General features: G+C 46.3%; 2 protein-coding genes across 3 annotated transcripts in view; one reads left to right on the top strand and one right to left on the bottom strand.

Annotated features, from left to right (window-relative positions):
* Positions 1–19,006, bottom strand: part of LOC135390857 (uncharacterized) — a 65,554-nt gene extending 46,548 nt beyond the window's left edge. The window contains exon 1 of the mRNA XM_064620800.1: positions 18,843–19,006. The gene's annotated coding sequence lies outside the window, so the exon portion shown is untranslated. The remainder of the gene's footprint in view (positions 1–18,842) is intronic.
* On the top strand, positions 14,757–18,544 carry LOC135392656 (metalloendopeptidase OMA1, mitochondrial-like). Of its 2 annotated transcripts, XM_064623372.1 has the most exons (9): positions 14,757–15,086; positions 15,656–15,744; positions 15,815–15,954; positions 16,028–16,201; positions 16,959–17,066; positions 17,148–17,276; positions 17,467–17,541; positions 17,642–17,782; positions 18,363–18,544. In XM_064623372.1, exons 1-9 carry the CDS (start codon positions 14,890–14,892, stop codon positions 18,504–18,506), a joined length of 1,197 nt encoding a protein of 398 aa, XP_064479442.1. In that variant the 5' UTR covers positions 14,757–14,889; the 3' UTR covers positions 18,507–18,544. The 2 variants fall into 2 exon arrangements, with proteins under 2 accessions (XP_064479442.1, XP_064479443.1); XM_064623373.1 differs by lacking the exon at positions 17,642–17,782.
* Positions 19,007–19,045: the final 39 nt, after the last annotated feature.

Here is a 19,045-nt window from a genome sequence, read left to right as displayed (position 1 = left end):
TATGGACCTCGAAGGTGTTTTGTTTGACCTTATAAAGCTATGGGTGTAAAATCTGCGTACGTTTCTGCATTATTGTGAATGTCAGTAGCCTGCCGTTGCTGGTCTCAAACTTGTGGGCGGTGTCACAACTGTAGCTGGAAGATAAAAGGAGATAAGTGTGGGAGAGGAGTACACGATGGTTTGTCCAGCACTCCAAATCAGAATCTAAGCTGATGGAATGCTATGAGACGGTGAAAGGCTTGACCCAGCACATCGATAAAAGTCTCCACGCTAGTCCCGTTTGACGAAGGAAGCTTTCTGGATCCTGGGCTCTCATGCTTCCCTAAGAGAGTGTACGTCAGGGGGTGCACGATCCTGTTCATTTTACCGTTCATGCAGTCTAAATATAGCGTGCGAGTCTACCCGGCTGAATCGGCCATACACACACACACAGGGATTTTCCCAGCACCCCCCCCCCCCCGAAAAAAAAAAAGAACACCTACCTGACAGAAATGCCAAAACAGCCCCCAAAAACATCAGATGTGGGTGTCAAGGGGCAGACACCAACACCCACCCAAGATGAAAATCCTGGGAACACACAGAAGGCTTTCCTTAGTTAAAGGGGTTAATTGGGACGCTTTCATAGGTGTGGTTCACTACATCATGGAAGTTTTTTATTCCACGCCAACTGAGAAAAAAAGAAATCATTCTTCTGCGTATCGTCCTTAGCAATATACAAGACCTCGAACGCAATCCTGAGCAAAGCGCAGACGTCGCAGAGCTCAGAGCTCTTCTCCTGAGCTTCCTCACTGGTGGCAGCGAGGGCTGTGACGTCAGAGTCACATGATATGAAAGAAGGAAGTCACTGAAAAGGTTAGCTAGCTGGCAGGACTCGAACACACATCTTCTGGATTACCGGTCCAGGGCTCCTACCAATTGAGCTAAGCTAACACACCTCCCCAGTGACTCCCAAGGGTCGCGTCACTTGAAGGGACCAACCATATCCCCTCACTCTCTCGTTCCACTTCCACTCTTACAATTTTTCTCACTCACACACACACACACATTCACACGACGGGGCGACGCAAGCGACATCCGGTAATCCAGAAGATGTGGGTTCGATTCCTGCAGCTGGTTAACCCATTCAGTGACTTCCTTCTTTCATCGTTAATTTGTTCTTATAGGCACTTGAGGCTTTTCTGTGTTTGTCCTACTCTGTGTTCCAGCCTCAGAACATCAATTTCCATCGGGAGCCACATGAGTTCGGTACTTGCGGTGCCCATTTTCTCCGCTTCTATTATATACCCTCTTCGCTGTGAAACTTTCAATGCAGGTTCAAATCGGTGCAGAGAACTTGTGTTTATATTTATCCGGGATAACGTGGGATGATCTGCCGCAGCCCCTTTAAGGTCGCAGCTGCTTGTTTCTCATACCTTCTTCAGAATTCATTTTCAACACCGGCAATGCTGTGCTGCAATGATACATACCGCATGGAGCTGTGCGACACTTTCTCTGTTGTTTTTTGCGTCCATAGACATTTCGCTCGGTAGTATCGGCTCTGGGAGCTCGGCTAGTAGGGAGCCAGCCAATATGGCTGGTCTTCCACGATGATGCCAATACATATATCGGCTCTGATGCCAATACAGAGAGAGTATCGGCTTTGGAGCGTTGTTATCTGGTATGTAAGATAGAGTTTGTGTAAAAGAGGCTACCTCCATAGGTAGTTATCTTGCTTGATGACAATACACACATCGGCGAACGGAAGCTACAGGCGGCTACAGGAAGCCTGCCCCTGTGGCCGGCCTTCCATTTGATGCCAATACACTCTCGGCGATCGTATAGGCAGGTAGCTCTCCTGCTTGATGACATTACACAGGCTCGGCGTGTCTTTCCTAATGTAAGATTATTTCAATTGTGCTATTGCAGCGAATTTCTCCCGTTCTTGGCCTTGTCATTCCTTCTTGGGCAGGACTGCGTTGTCCCCGGGCAGTCCGGCCCTGCAGCTCCATTCTGCGTTGCGTTTACCTCTTTTGACCATGAGAAGGCTTTCGACAGGGTGCACCAGGGATACATGTACCACGTACTGTACGCTTTTTGTTTTCCCGTTACGGTTATTGGCTGGATCAGAACTCTGTACACCGGAGCTTCAGCTACTATTGGGCTAAATGGAGGTCTGTCTGCCAGTCTTCCGATAAAGTCTGGTACGCGGCAGTGTTGTACTTTGTCCTCTGCTATCTATACCATGGTCTCCAGTTCGCTTTTGGAGTCTCTTGCAACTTCACTTCCTATACGCGAACGCTCAAGCTACTTGGCTCCACAGCTCTTCCGCTTTTTGCGTACGCAGATGACCTGACTCTAATACTTAGAGATGAAGTTTTTGTGGCCGATGTCTTAGGTATTTAGATGCCTATGGCAAAGTATCAAATGCGCGCATTAATCGGGCGAAGAGTGTTTTTCTCTTTCTAAATGCTACCCCGTCGTGCACGGCGCGCTTTGGCATTCCTGTCAAGGATGTTCCGATGTTCGTATACTGCGTGGGAGGCAAGTGGCCTATGGGTTCCACATATGTAGACCAAGTGTCTTGTCCTTGCTATTAAAGGTAGTTTTGATGCACTCGTGGAGCCGTGCCACCCTGCGCATGATCTGTTGCAGTACGTCCTGGGTCCTGGTATCAGGTTTTTTGCTGCTTTTTCGCTGCGTAGGCCTCGATCTGAGTTTGTCGCACCTCACCCCAGAGAGTATGTCTCCTCCATGAGGCGCCTGCGTGAGTCCTACCCTGGTGAACGCATTTCTACGTGGTCTGTCAAGAGCCTGTACAAGTTCCTCTTGGAGCTACTCACCATGCCTCCGGCGGTTGTGGGCCTTGGTGTGCCCCGACAGGTTGCTTGGCGTCTTTTGTCACCGCGGGCCGGTTGGACGCCCGTCGAGCTAGCTTACAATGGCGCCCTGCACACGGCGTTTCACCGCTTCGGGACCGCCTGTCTCGGTTCGGAGTTGTCGCTCCTTTCTGTCCATTCTGTGCTTGTCACGAGATTGCAGAGCACGCGTTAGTATATCACTGCCTTGTGCCCGATACGCTGTGGCACAGAGTTGAGGTCCTGTTCGGCGTGCCCCGGATTCGGTGGAGTGTCATTCAATCGCTCTTCCAGCGTCCCGTCCAGCATCGCGATAGGAAACAATTCCTTCTTCTTTCAGTTGAGATCAATTACCAGGTGTGGATCTCTCGCTGCATTGCAGCACAGGGTGGCCGCGTCCGTACTGTAGCAGAAGTACTAAATTTTGTTCGAGCAGGGATTCACCGAGCCGTTCGTAGAGAGTGAGTTGTGCACTTCGCAATGCGATGGAAGACGTCTTCGGTCCTCTTTGAATGTAGAGGTACCTATGTGCTTCACTTTTAGGTGGCCATGTAGATTGTGCCGTTGTCACATACGCAACCTTCCGCGAGTCTTCGATCGTTGCAAGGTGACGTCCAGCACGCATATTAACCTAGAGATCATACTGCTCTAGAGTTGGCATCTACGAAGTACTAGTCTAGTCCGTGTGAAACGTTAGAGCCAACCAGTCGCGTGGCTGGTAATCCGCTTCGATGCCAATATACAACTTCTTTTCACGATCTTTCAGGGTCTCCAAGAGCAGAGGACCATCCTGGCTCAGTTGCTCAAACTGACTGCATACTGGTTTGGTACGAACGGTGATGTATGTATTCCTACAGACGTCTCAGTGAGGGCAATTCCGCCGGCTACAAATCAAGTTTCACCCTAACCTTCAATTCGGGGTGCAAATTCGGGAAAGAATCGGGTTAAACCCTAAAACTTCAGGCTCTAAATCTCTTGTGGCTGCGCCCCACAGCTAGCGGTACACGAAAAGACGTGACGCCGAGTGTTCGCCCGCTTACGTGGCACCAGAAAGTGGTGGCGTTTTTCGTACCCTTTCGTCTCAGTATTTCGGAAAACGTTGCTCGTATGATTACACAAACAAGTCCACGAGGACGAATTTTAAGTTTTAAACGTTAAAACGTGCTCGTTTCACTTCTTCAAACAAGCGGAAATGGCGGCGCAATGTCTATAGAACAGTTCAAGGGCGAGGAATAGCGCTTGACCCCGTCTGCCAGTCAAGTGACGAAGGCATACTCGATTGATGACCTACTTTGCTCGCACATGTACTCCCGGTAGGCGGTGCTTTCTAACATCCACCATGACGTCATTATGTTTCCCGGCTGTCACGGAACGCGGATGAATTCCGACACATGAAGGATAGCCAATTAAAATGCGAGAAGGTACCAGATGAGATTCGAAAAATGACCCACTTGCTTTCGAGTTGAATATGTTGGGACGAGATTCCCTTCCATGTTGAAGACATTGATATATAAGGCAATGATAAGATTAATGTAACATTCTTCAGTTATCTGAAGTATCAAATAAATCGAAGTAATAAAAAAAAATAACGGCAACGTGTCAGCAAAGTGGAGATAGTGACTTTAGGTGAAAAAAAAAAAAAAATTCGCTGCCTCCATGGGCCATTTAACAATCCTGATCCTCGGGTAGACGCCCTCGGTTCGTTCCCCCATTGTAACTTCTTCCCCCTACTCTCTCTCTCTCTCTTTCTCATTCCTCTCTCCACAATGGTTATGGACGGACTTACACGGCTGTCGGACGTTGGTGGGCTCCATAAAGCTATCGTTTCGAAAAGGAGAAAAAAAGAGAGAGAGAAAGAGAGAATCCGGATCTGAAGGCAGTACTCAATCGGAAAACACAGAAAATACTAATCACAAACCTCAGGTACAATTGATTGGCTGATTTGTAAAAGAGAGAAGAAAAAAAAGGAGATGTTAGACCCGAGCCACGTGGGACTGGCTACTCCAGAACGCGTTATTCAGAAAAGGAAGGGAAACTACACAAATCTATACACTTTGAAACGGAACGGATAAAAACACCACCACAAAACTTGGCACCAAAAGCAACAGTGTAGGAGAGTTCGCGTGCGAAATCTCAATGCACAAAAAAACAAAGAACGTCAGGTACAATTCTTATTGCATAGGTAAAATGCTTCAAGATAAAAACAATCGAAAGCATTGTTTGATTGACCGACCGACTGACCGACCGACCGCTGATAAGTATATGTCGGACGATGTGGAAATCAAAAAATGTACAAAAAGCAACGCCGCTAAGAATTTAAAAGAAAAGCAGGAAAATACATACATACTGTCCCCGCTTCGACCCTCTTTGTGCATACATTTTACGCGCCTTAATCAGCTGATCCAGATCTTGCACGAACCGGAAGCTAATTATACGATTCTAAAATTTAACAGACACGCAAAACACTCAGGGGGGAATCTCCACAGATAAGGCACCAACACCATGCAGGCTCTCGCCATTAATATTCATCGGGAGTTGATATCCGCTAATCAATCCCATCTTTATCACACGCACTCCACATTCTTTGTCGCGCATCTTGTAGATAACAAATCTAATCAATTCGCCTAACATTAAAAAAACAAACACACACACAAAAGAAAAGAGTAACACCTTTGAGTACACGGTTTCTTCCGCACTCGACTTTCCAGCTATAGCCTTTGTATGAAACCACCATTCCTCCCGTTTTGTACATAGCCTTTGTGAGCGTATCGTGTTTCTCGCGGAAGCCACACGAAAGTTATGTATTGTTATTTTTCTACTATGAAAAAAAGAAAGAGAAAAAAAAAACAGAAATGTAAAGTGGTAGTCATACGTGGTGTGCAACAAAGCCGCGGAAACGGTGTGGAGATGGGGGAAACTTGATTCAAGCTATGTCTATTTCTTTTTCCGTACTGCTGCAGCACACAGATGTAACGCGAGAAGTATTTCCTCAATGCTGTATGTTTCGTGGACGTTCATCAGCCTTTTCATTTTTTTTTTTTAATTCTTTTTTTATTGCGGGCGTTTTCTCGCGTCGAAGCGCTATTACCGGAGGCATTAGGAGATATTTTTGGCTGGATCGTGCACGGAAATGCGGTTCGCACGCGTATGAGTTTCAAAAATGCTGGCCGTGATACGTTGTTGGCGGTATATGGGGTGGTTAGCCCTTTCAGTCTTGCGCGTATACACGCAGGATGTATAGTGTTAGTTGTGACGGTCGAAGTAAGGCGAGCCGGCTAGAACCCCGACAATGCATTATTGAAAGTAACTGCTCAATCAACTTGTAATCAATCAATCAATCAATCTGACAAATCGTGCCTGATGGAGACACTGCGACCGCACTTGAAACTATGTTTTGTCAAGTTTCCTGAGATAATTTTTAACTCACTCTACCCCGACCTTAATCCCGATACTTCATGTTAGATAAAAAAAGGACAAGAAACTGGTCAAACAGATGAGACAGTGCTCTGCTATAGGAAACAAAGCCTTTTTAATCCACACGCACGCACGTACACAGACAGACAGACAGACAGACAGGCGAAGGAATAAGAGTAGAGATCACAGTACGCAGCCACACAAGACAATCACTATAAAAATTTATGAACACGACCACGTAACATATGTCCGATAAATCGGAAAAAAAAAATCACTTTCCACTTCAATCTAACGATTGTTAATCGCAGGCCCAGCAAACATATTATTATTTTGAACAACTTTTTGTTATCGATATTGAAAGGGATAAATTGCTTTCACCCCCTTTCAGATCCCCCTTTCACCCTCCGACCCCCCCCCCTTTCCGTCCTGTTAGCAATTCTATATAAAGCTGTCACAACGTAACTATAATAGTGACCCCTCCTCCCCCGTGCTTGCGGTTCTGGATTAACTAGGATCCGGATCCGTAGATCATGTGACATCAAGGCATAGACACTCCCTACGCCGTCTTCCACAAAAAGAAAGCATGTACTCAACCACAACGAGCTTCGTCATCACCTCATTCTCACTTAGACAAAGTGAAATCGACGCGCTGAAAAAACTTCAATGAAAGCCCCTACCAGCAGGGCTTTCCTCGCGTAATCACATATTATCTCCTCGGGACTTCTTTGTATCCAATTATAAGCTGGCCAGCTTACGTACACCCATTTCGCTGGCCAACGTAATAGGGCAACGAAATCCGGTTCCTCTCTAGCGGGCCCAAAAAATCCGCCGGCCCTGGAGAATGTTATGTACGATGATCCTCAAAATGGTCACACTGACCTCTTTTTTTGCAGGTATACACGTATACTATATATACGTATGCTTACGAAAGGGAGGGCCTGTGCCTACATGTTGCTACGTCTGGAATGTGTTGCGCAGCGACGACGCTCTCGATATCCGACGCCAGCTGTTATAGGTCAGACCGAAGGAATCTGTTTTTGGGACGCACGGAATTCAGGAACGAATACATAAAAACGTGATGCGTACGGGCGCAGTAAGTGGGAGTATCTCACCAGTCGATTTCGAAACTACAGCGTCATTTCATACCTCGTGGACCACGAACCCCGGCATCGAAAATCCCACGCGAAAGAGTGGCGTAGACGATTTTACAAAGATGCGCGCGCCACTAAGCGTGCGGCGCAAAGCAGCATGGGAACTTTGAGGGACACTGCTCCGTCGTCTGCTTCGGTTATGGTTTACCCCAGATGACAATGCTGCTGCGCACACCGGGAATGTTGTTGTTCTTCTTCTACCTGCGCCTCTGGTCGTCTTGTAATAAGTTCTATAAGTTATATATAGTCATATATATAGTTATAAGTTGAAATAAATGGGAGACAGAAGACGAAAGTAGGGGAAGTAACAAAAAAGGGGTTTATTAAAACTTAAAAATTATAAAAGTTAGGGAGGATGTCTACGTTACGGGAGTTAAGTATAAATATAAATTATATATACTTAGTTATATGCTATAAGTTCCCATGACCGCTTGTGTGCCACAGGTGGATAGGTCCTCCATTATTTAAACTTTACATACTGGTCTGATTGTCCACCAGTGATACTATCTATGCTAGTGTTTTTGTTTCGTCTGTTGTTGTTTATTTTATTTTTATTTTATTCCACATTGTTCCTGCTTTGGTTCAAGCCCCTCCCCTCTTTAATGCTGTAGCCCTGAGGGTAAATAAATAAATAAATAGGTAGCTCTCCTGCTTGATGACAATACAGGTGGCGCTTGCATTTGTAAAAACGTCTATTCCCTCCCTGGAAAAACTAGAAAACGCCACTGAATAGCTTCAGAGTACTGGCAACTGATGTACAACTGCAAGTTCTACGCCAGGGGGCGCCGTGTGGGGACGCCATATTGGCTCCCCTAAGTACGTCTGCTATGTGTTATTAACGGATCCCGTCTGTAGACGTTCGTTCCTTCTTCTTTATTCGACCATGCTTTTGCGTCTTCCTTGACGACAATCGATCAAGGCCCTCTAAACGAAATCGCACTTGCTGTTACGGTCAACGCGCTGCAATTGGCGATGTGAAATAAGTTTGCCGCAGCGTACGGTCGTTTCTGCCTGGGCGGAAAGAAACTGCACTCTTAAAAATGAACTTCACCGCATAGCATGCTCCTAGCCAACCATCATCCCGAATGACATCGGTCTCTCCTCCGATTTGTTGAAAACGGGAGGAGTACGCCTTTTTTGTACCGCTTATGCAGTACATAGCTGGTACAAAAAAAAAAAAGCGTATGCCTCCTGTTTTCAACAAATCAGGGGCGAGAACGATAGGGGCGATAGATGGCTAGGAGCGTGCTATGCGGTGAAGTTCATTTTTAAGAGTGTGTGGTTCCACTGGCGTATCAACAAAATACCGCCGAGTTGCAGATTTTGTCCAATGGGACAGCGGCGCTCTCACTGTTGCCAGACGGCTGTAGGCATATAGTGCCGGGGAAAACGAATGCAATACTCTGATCGAAGCTATTCAGTGACTCTAGTCACTCTCAAGAACGAACGAGGGCGCGATCTTGAGAAAAAGAATGCCGCGCGGCCGTGCGGGCATCTTGTACAGTTACGGGGCGTCTGGTCGGCGCCTTTCATCCTCTGATCGCCGCCCTCTCACTCCTCCGCTTAGGGAGTGACGTCACGCCGCCGGAGGCGCTGCAGCTGCGGGAGCAGCGGTGATCTGTAAAATTCGTTTATTTAATATCTAAGCACTTTTTCAGACGGAAAAAATTACCCAAGTACACTATCGGCCGATGCCGAACATAGTACTCGATGCGACCGTCAGTATCTGAGTGTATCAGTGTATCAATCAATATATCAATCAGTCAGTATATCAAACAGTATCTGAGTTGCATATAAATTGGTTCAAATGTGTCTAAGATAGAAACAGATACCCCATAGAAAAAAATACACTGATACATTTACAGGTACCCCCCCAAAAAGTAGTCGGTACTTTTAAATGAACTTTCTCCATCATATTCAGGAGTTAACTTAATCGTAAAGCGCATTATTCTCGGTTCACCCGATATACTGAATAATGCATTTCTTGGGCGTAAATGGATAATATACTTTCTTAAAGAAACTATCTCAGTAGCAAATTTAAATAATATCGTTATGCACCGCACATCGACTAGATGGTATACACCTGCCATATAACCATGAACAGACACTCCCCCCCCCCATCCCAGTTGTGTATAATGGTTTGGCTTTCACGTCATATTTGTGTTGAATCGCTTGTTCACAAGGTACTCTTAATAGGTACTTAAAAGGTACTCGAAAGGTGCTCTTAAAAGGTACCCGAAAAATGACAGAAGTTACTGAAAAGGGGAACCGAGTTACAGCTACAAATACGCATATGAAAATGTATATATTTTAGTGTATATAATATTATGTAATATTTTCCTCAAGATACACGAGAAGTATACAGTTATTGGGATACTTTTCCTCAGTTACTTAACTGAATATCTTGATACTTTGATCAGGGCTGACTGTGGTTCTTGTTGGCTAATACAAGATTTCTTACTCTGGTCGATTACTCAAGCCCGTTCATGGCAGGTAAGAGAGTACATCCATCCCTAGCTTTCTAACTCGATTACAATACATCAATACACACATCAATCTGCCAGTGCACTACGGCAAGCAGCCCATCACCACCACCACCAACCTGCCAGTCTAGTAGTATAGTAGCGGTGGAGTTCGTGCTTGATATATGTGTATTGTCATCAAGCAGAGCCTTCTGCAGCGAACACCTCAACTAACAGAAATCTAACTTAATTCCCATAAAGAGACAAAATGGCATGAATGCAGGCAAGCTGGTGGACAATATTCATGCATGAGCTGAGGTGACATGAAATGACGAGACGACACCAGCAGCTCTCGTATAGAGGTTCCACCACAAGAGCACATAACAAAACGCAACACAAAACAGCTTCAGTTCCTTTTCCACGTTCTAGCCTCCCCCACCCCTTTCTTTCTCCTCCACCTTCTTCCTTCCTCCCCTTCTTTTTCTTCCTCCCAAGACCCCGTCGTTACATATTACTCGCACCTGAACCTCCATCTCGGCAAAACTCACCGACAAACATGCTCCCTTGTCACTCATGCTTATTTTGGAAGTATCTTCTGAGCATGGGAGATCTTACTATGGAATGGCAAGCCGTCCTCTCTGGCTGACTTTTCCTGCCAAAATAAATAGATCCCCCCACCCCACCCCACCCCTGAGCATACGTGAGTTCAAGCTGTATGAGCCCAGCAAGAGTGAAACTCAGTGACGCTCATGTTCTGTAAGCAGAGCATACGAGGAACTGAGCAGGAGTTCCAAGTGCCGACCTCTGACTTGGACATAAATTTTTATTATTCCGCGTCAGCTTTCGTAACGTCAGCTTCACGTAAGCTAACGTAGCGTAACGCCAGCTTTTAGTTTTGTCGCTATACTTAGCACATAACAAGTTCCTCTACTTGGTACTAACTGGCCTATCCTCGAGCACTGCCTGGAGGTCTTTGTCTCCATCACGTATACTGAAAGACAGGTCAGCTCTGAGACAGGTGAAGCAATAGCACCAAGGCGGCCGCACAATGTCCGAGGGTCTTCGCCACCAATGGAATGTGGGAGTGGCGCTTGGGGGGCCACCTGCCCCCAAAACAATAACACGCTCGCCCAAGAGGTCGCAATCGGTTTGCAGTCGAGGAACAAGTGTTACAAGAAAAAGCAGAGGTACACACGCGGCTGGTGAAACAAAAGAACTCTCTGGGATTTAACTGTCCTAGATTGCGACAAAAACTACACACAATGAAAACGATTTCGATGGGTGACGAGCTTTCGTGCAGAGCAATAATGACGCGCACATCTGATGAAGTGCAGACTCTTGCACAACAGTTCCTCATTGATTAAAGTTGTGCTGAGACGCTTGATTCTCTGTAGGTTTCGTCGTTTCAATCCATACTGCTAGACTGTACTACATTTCTGACCTGCCGTTTGAGCTGCCCCTAGTGATTAACTTTGTGCGTTACCTAAGCTCAGGGTTTCTTTACCATGGGCTAATTGTCCCAGATTACGAAGCGATCCACTAAGTAGCCCATTATCCGAAAGTACACATCATAGCAGAAAGTAATTACTATTCTTTTCTATAAGACCGAGGTTGGATACGTGTCAAATTCCGACCATGTCATATAGTCAGGCAGGGAAACACCGAAAAGCAACATTCTCCTGCTTTGTGACAAGACATACTTGACGACAATATGCACCTATACTTGTTCTCCTGCTTGATAACAATACACACTGTGCAGTGCTGGACAAAAGGTTACGGAACACGGCATTCCTTCATCAGAGTGACACGCTTGCAACGAATGAGACCATACAGACTTAGGTAACCCAGTCATCTGTTTGCAAGTCCGTTATGCACCATTAGCTACTAGCGTGTCACTCGATCTGATGAAGGAGAGCGTGTTCCGCAAACTTTTGTCCAGCACTGTGCCTACCTCCTGCTGGATGACAATACACACTACCTAAGGACTGTGTATTGTCATCAAATTGCTAAGGACTAACCTCCGGACTCCAATAGAAGGACGTTGGTGGGAGTCCGAGGAGTCATATCCTAGTCTCGACCTGACAGAGTTATGGAGATGAATAGACAATATATGGTTTCCTGATCGAGGACCTGAGGGCTTAATCGCTTCATCGTCGTTACGAGATTACGAGTAGCGGGAAATTCAAAAAAGATGGGCACGTGACACATTGCGCGTGACGTATACCACGCCCTACACGTATCGCCCGAAAAGCGCCGTGCACGAGTTTTATCACGTGCCCTTCTCGACGAGTGCCCCGCCCCTCGTTAGCTCGTAACGCGTGCATGACCTTGTAGCATCTGTTACTTGCCTGCACGTGTTCTCGTGCGTGCGGTCTGCACGCGATTTTACGGCAACTCACATGGACATTTTCAGTCATTTTCAACGCTAGGATTTCTCATATGCAGGTTTTTCTCGAGTTCGAATAATGTAGTAATGTCGCTTCTCATATATCACAGCATGTAAAGTTTCCCCGTATGATGGCCGATGATGATCGATGTCTTCTGTATATCCGGCATCACTTTCGTGCATACCGTGAACAAAGAAAAACGGAACAAAAATGAAAGAATGAACAAAGCAGAAAAAGAAAGTCGGTTTGTTGATTCGTACTTATGGGCATGCATTGCGTAGGGTTCTGGAGGTGCCAACGTGTATTTGTAAACGTGCGACGAGAATGGACCCGACACAACTCACGTCGTGTTCTACTTCTTACCCAGACTCGATTGCTCTCCTTGTGCTCCTTAGATTTGTGTCTGGTTGCCAGTAGCACTATATCTTGCGCACCCTTGCAACCTCAGACTATAAGGGGTGCGGACACCATTGAATTCCAACGCCCTCTTCTTTTCGAGCTCCTCGGGTTCTTTTTCATCCCCTATGGACACCAACCAAAGTCCTTCTATTGAAGACTGGAAGTTAGCCCCTTCGGTATTCAATGGCAATACACATTCCTTAGGTAGTGTGTATTGTTAGCAAGCTGGAGAACAAGCTGGTGTGTATTGTCATGAAGCAGGAGAACGTTGCTTTTCGGTGTTTCTCAGCCCAAACAACTTCTCCGTCCTTCCACACTTAGTCCTGAGGTAGAGGTTCAGAATACACGGCTACTTTGTCCCTATCCGAGAGAATTAAATCCTCCATCCCACCCGAACTTCTCTGAGGATGCCACCGGCGCAGTTAACCCTGACTACAAAGCAAGCGCGCCTTCAAATCGTCGACTGCTCTAACAATGTTCCACAGCATACCAGTCACGTCTTTGCAACACAAAGCGACACGTCCGAAAAAAAAAAAAAAGGGAAAAGCAAAGATCAAGGACAGAAATCGCCAAAGAAACAAAAATGACACATAAAAATAGAAAGGTAAGTCGACTGGCCAGCAAGAAAGTGCATTGTTAAAAACACCCGTCCGAGACTGCACTGTGGTATTGAGGACGGCACAATTTCTCCAGGAGATGCTCTCCGACTAATTGCTGCCTTCGAGACAGACGGACTTTTTCCTCATCTCCATGATGGGACAGTGCCTCGGGGCTAGGCGTTGCACTGTGTATCAGCTTTCGCGGGGAGGGAGGGAGGAAATTATTTGGGAGGTAATACCGAGAAGCATCACTGATGTAGGGCAATGCGAATCAGATGTGTAACGCAGTAGGTGTATTGAGCTACTATATCTGATGCCGACAGTCATACGCCTTGGGTGAGGTAATTCCTTGCGTGTCAAGGATGAGGTCGAGAGAAATTATGACGACGCCATCATCATGTAGATATGGAACTCGTCTTCTGTAAGATAAAGAGCGAAGGAAAATTTATTTTTCGCAACTCCGATGATCATGGGGCGGAATTCCATTAAAGATCTCCATTGTCCACGCGCCTGACACGTGATAAATGAGACATCCTTTTAACGAGGTGCTGTGGTTTTGGGCTCGGCTAATGGTGATGCCTTTATTATCGAGGTGTCAGCTTGCTTGATATGACGTCACGCTGCTCGGGGCGGTAGGGGGATGGGGATAGTGCGTCCAGGGCCAACTTCATAGGGAACCCTTACGACATTTGCCTCGCAGAGTCTGAGGAAATCCCACATAGCGTGAGCGGGTAAGTAAACTCGCACCCGCACCGCATCCGCAGATACACCACCCGCAACAGCAATTAACCTGCGGCGTGTGATGCGTGTATACCTGCACTACCCGCGGATGAAGTGCCGGGTGCATCCACACTAACCGCAACCCGCGGCAACATTGACTACCCGCACGTCGCAAAACTCGCGGGTCGTAGGTGCGGGTATACCTACCCGCACACACCTCTGCACTTAGCACAGGCCGGCATTCAACCCCAGGCCCCCGCACGGTAGAGCATCCCGCTCTGCCTATAGGGATAGGGCACACTGTCGACTAATGGTGACAAAGCCATGTGACATATGACGTAGCAAGCCGGATCTGACATCACTGCGTCATCTGCGAGTGAGGCAACGCGGAAGTGGTCACGTGCTTACGACTACCAATGGGAATGGCCGTAGCTGTCGCTACGCTGACGTCAGAGCTCGATACGTGCAAGCGTGTGTACCAGGGTTTATATCTCGCCAATTACGACACGTACAAATGATATAATAAGGTACATCTACCAAATTCGTGTACTTCGCTGCGATTTGGCTGAACAGCTAAGCTCTAGCGTAGTCACAGTCCACCACATGCTTACTCTCTGCCTTCACCGAGTGATCTGCCTATCAGCTGTTGGCATGTCGCTTAATCTGAACATATCTATCTAAGCCATGGCCAATGCGCGTGTCGTCGGAGTGTATTCGATCAGTACTAATCCGTGCTTTGTCAGATTTCAGGTTTCACGGCGTCCGTAACATCACTCCGTCTGGCAACACGTCTTATGTTTGGATAGCGGCGGGATATACCGCGCCGTTCGTCGTCCGTCCACATGTTTTGGCAAAGCAGACGAAAGGGGGCGACAGACCTGTATATATTTAAACCAATCGACTAATTTATTTGAACAACGATAATGCTACGCATAATTAGCGGCGCAACGCGAACTGCGTGCGCCGGGTGGATGAATCGCCAGAGCCCGTACACCTGCGGCATCTTGAGGTCGGCCGAAAGAGTCGCGGGATTTCGGACTACACCGCCTCGATATATTCATCCGGCTTTCTTATTGATCGCCAAACAGTTAACAAAAGGTTTAGCTGTCCTGACTGGAAGGTGGGTAAAATGAACCGAAAGGTCGAGATTGTTTTGCAACGGTTGAGTTTCACAACCACAACTGTACTACTTTATTTTGACGATGATGATGGTGACTGGGGAGTTTCATCGCCAGAGGTGACAAAACAAAGCTAAACCAGTGTCCACAACTCATTTTGCGGTTGTATTTTGTTCGCATAATAAGTACGTTACTACTTGACTCTTTCAAGCAGTACAAATCTAAATAGGAAGTCTATAAAGTCGTCTACAAAGCAACAACGTAGCCACAGAAATATTTCGGGAGGTGTTCTACAAAAACTTTACATGGGGAGAGGATATCATTCCCGTTTTCCCTCTCACACACGCACCACCAAAAGTACCTTGGGAGAGGGGGGTTGAGCCACGATCCTCCCCCCCTTTTTTTGGGGGTACGCGTCTGCTAATTTCTTTCCACACAATGTGAGCACCTCGGAATGGAAAGGAAATGGAGCTCGGAATGGAAATTGCCATATAATGTTGATGCACTGGACCTCTTTCCTGGGATCTTTGTATAAAAGCACATGGAATATCTTGCGTCCTCATACTTCTAGGGGTTTTCGCAAATGGTGGCGTAGCCTACCACAGGACAGGAAAGCCTACTTTGTCGCTGTGGCTAAAAGAAATAGAGTGAAAATTGCTGGTAGGTCGACGCAAGAGGAACCACAGAGCGGACAGCAATCCACCATTAATTGCTAACGTTTGTCACACAGTAACTTGCAGCGTATTTGTAGCAGCTGGAAGCATCTACTATGTCTCCCACATTCAAGAAACCCCCATCACCCACAGACGACGCTTTGTCGCGTTTACGACGGAGCAGTTCCGCAAGATATCAGACTTCGAGTTTCAAATGGTAAGTCGCGGCTACTTTCCGTTGCAGGACATTCGGAAAGTGCCTCATGCATGAATTTTTTTTGTGTGTGCAGCAATACGAGATGTTCAAAGACCACCTGCTGCCTTCATTTCATCCTGCCTACGCTCGCGTGACACGAGTGGCAAATCAACTCCTCCGCGGTAACCATGACGTCGACAGAATTCACGACATGTCCTGGTCGGTGTCCGTCGTAAAGATGCCATTGCAGAATGCCTTCGTCCTACCCGTAAGTGATATACTTCAATAATGTGCAAACGAGACGGTCACAAAATGGCGGATCCAGTGGGGAGGGGCAATCGCCCCTCTTTTATTCACAGGATTGCCCTCTTTCCCTTCCCTCCAAACCAGGGGTCTGGATTCACTCCTGCAGTCACATGACATAAGGTGGACACACATGGGTTCGTCAAGTTTAATTTTTCTTCGAAGCGGACCACCTGCTTTGTCTTCCTCTACTTCTTTTCACGTAGTCGGTTGTTTCTGGATCGCGAGCCGTTCCTCGCAAAGCAGTGCCGCAAAGCTGTGGATGTGCAATGGAAACCCATGCGTCCCTCACATAAGAACGCGGACAGACGGACGCTTTGGAATGCAACATTTTAAGTTGTGCTCTAACCCGCTGCTGTTGTGTGTTTCCAAATGTATGTGGAATGTGTTATTTGCCTTTTAAACCAGCTCGTTACACGGAAATTACTTTTATCACTTTCTCTTAATAATAAGGCCTCTTTTAGGCAAGGCTCTGTTAGTACCTCCATCCAGCCTGTTATTGTTAACTATGACCAAGCTTCAGCGAATGAATGAGAAGCTGTTATCACCTTAACGGAAGTACGCCTGCAGAGCTACATCTTGAAATGTTTTCCTCTCAATAAGCTTACTGGAAACAAAAAATGTGGGGGGGAAATTTGTGGGAACTAGCTTGCTGTCTTTCCCCAATTTGTATCCTAGACTGTAATTTCACAATTTATTTATTTATTTATATTTTCTTCCAGAGTGGCCAGATCTTTGTCTTCCAGGGGATGTTGGATCTCTGCGAAAATAACGACCAGCTTGGCAATGTTCTTGCACATGAAATGGCACATTGCATTCTGGGTCACGGGGTAAGCGACGGCCTTTGCGTCTTCCTCGGACAACGTTACCTCGCTGAAATAATGCGTAGTAACCGTGCCTCTTCCTTTCAGGCGGAGCAAGTTAGCTATGCACATCTCCTAGATCTCATTATTATTGTGTTCCTGGCTGCGATCTGGGCTGTGATGCCTACAGATGCGATTGCTTTATTTGCCCACTGGTTTTTCCATAGAGTAATCGATGTACGTATCTCTCCACAAACAAATGAGGTATCCCATCGGCTCGTAATTATGTAGGGCACAGTGTTTGATCAAACAGCAAGGGGTTTTTTTTCTTCATCGATTAGAAGTATATTAGTATTGTATTGTATTGTATTGTATTAGTATTAGTATATTAGTATTAGAAGTATTGTACTCTTGTGCATGTTTGCAGGTTTTACTACACTTGCCTTATAGTCGTAAGCTGGAATTGGAAGCTGACGAAGTGGGGTTGCAGCTTGCGGCCAAGGTGAGCAAAGCCCAGTGAAATGTTTAATATCTCACAATGTGTCGTCCGATTTGGTCCGCGAGTGCATTTAGACTAAACGTTTTCTGAACGTTTTTGGCAGGCATGCTTTGATGTTCGAGAAAGCAGTGCCTTCTGGAGCAAAATGAGCCTCATGGCTCAAGAGCAGCAGCCAGTCGAATTCCTTTCGACGCACCCAAATCATGAACATCGTTCCGAGCATCTCGACAATCTCATGAACGAGGTAAATTCTTTACAGAGGCCTAAGCGTCTCTTGAAAGGATTCTCGTGTACAGCATAGTTGATTGTAACACTAAGCTGAAATGCAACTTTAAAGTGGTATGGAAACATAGCGGTGAAAGTTTGCTCATAGCAGATGCTGGACTATGGGAGAGGGTAACACGTTGTCCACGCAAAATTATGGAAAGGGTCATATGCACGCCACCCTGAATGAGCAAGTTGTACTCTGACGTTTCCCTAGGTTCAGCAAAGCACTGCTATGTAATCGTTGCCTAGATCTAGTCATCTTTCTCAGTAGCCTTGAAATATGGACAGAATAGCGCACTAGCCAGGGCTTCCTATGTTTTGATGTCGTCTGCAGTTGCGAGAGGCTTCAAAATATCGGACATTGGTGTTGCTACCACAGTGTGTGGTAAACAATGGGATTTTTCTTAATTTAATAACCACAGTATGTTGGGTCAATGCAATTCTCACTGTTGCATTATCAATGATGGAAAATACGATGGTGTGCCATCTCTGTGCTCTACAAGACTGTACCTTTAAAGGGGTTACCAAAATGTCACATCTCAACTTTCGTCATGCAGGCTCTGCAAATCCGTCGTCAATGCGGCTGTGCCGAAGTGCCACATAAAGACCCTCGCACATTGTTGTCTGCGCTCAAGAAAGAGCTAGAACTTCACAAGAACAACCAGCTGGCTGGTGTTGTGATTCTGCAGAAACCCAAATAGATTTTTAATGAATTAAAGTTGTTATAGGTTTGCCACTACCAACGCTCATTCACGAATGCATGGTCTCCAAACTTACCCAAACCCTTCACAACAGTCATAAAACCTTCAATTTCGCAGATGGTCACCATAACTGCGTCCTGAAAATTTGTGGGAAAAAAAAAACATTCAAAGATCCGCAAAATAAGGCTCGTAATTACTGAAGGAGCTACAGAAGTATCCAGGAAATTTCATAATTTTCTTAGTCAGGAATATGGCATTGGGGGCTTTAGGAGTAGTCATCAAAAAGCTGTAATCATCTTCCAATGTCAGGTACGACAATGATTCGACGGACCTTACCTGCTTTCAACGGCGATTCAACAGTCTCCGCGCTTTGCGATGTTTCAATCCAGAACACACTTACCCTTATCTTCTTACCTATCCATAGCTTAAATAGCCATGTAGATTTGAATCGCTTTTGTCGGTCAACGACAAACGTCGGTTAATAGCACGTGGAAGCGGGGGACGTTCCTTCATTTGAATCGTAAACATTCGCGCCATAT

The sequence above is a fragment of the Ornithodoros turicata genome, chromosome 4, assembly GCF_037126465.1.
Source record: "Ornithodoros turicata isolate Travis chromosome 4, ASM3712646v1, whole genome shotgun sequence".
In the NCBI taxonomy this organism is placed as follows: domain Eukaryota; kingdom Metazoa; phylum Arthropoda; class Arachnida; order Ixodida; family Argasidae; genus Ornithodoros; species Ornithodoros turicata.
Note: the sequence above shows the minus strand (reverse complement) of the source record. Positions and strands in the feature narration are given on the sequence as shown.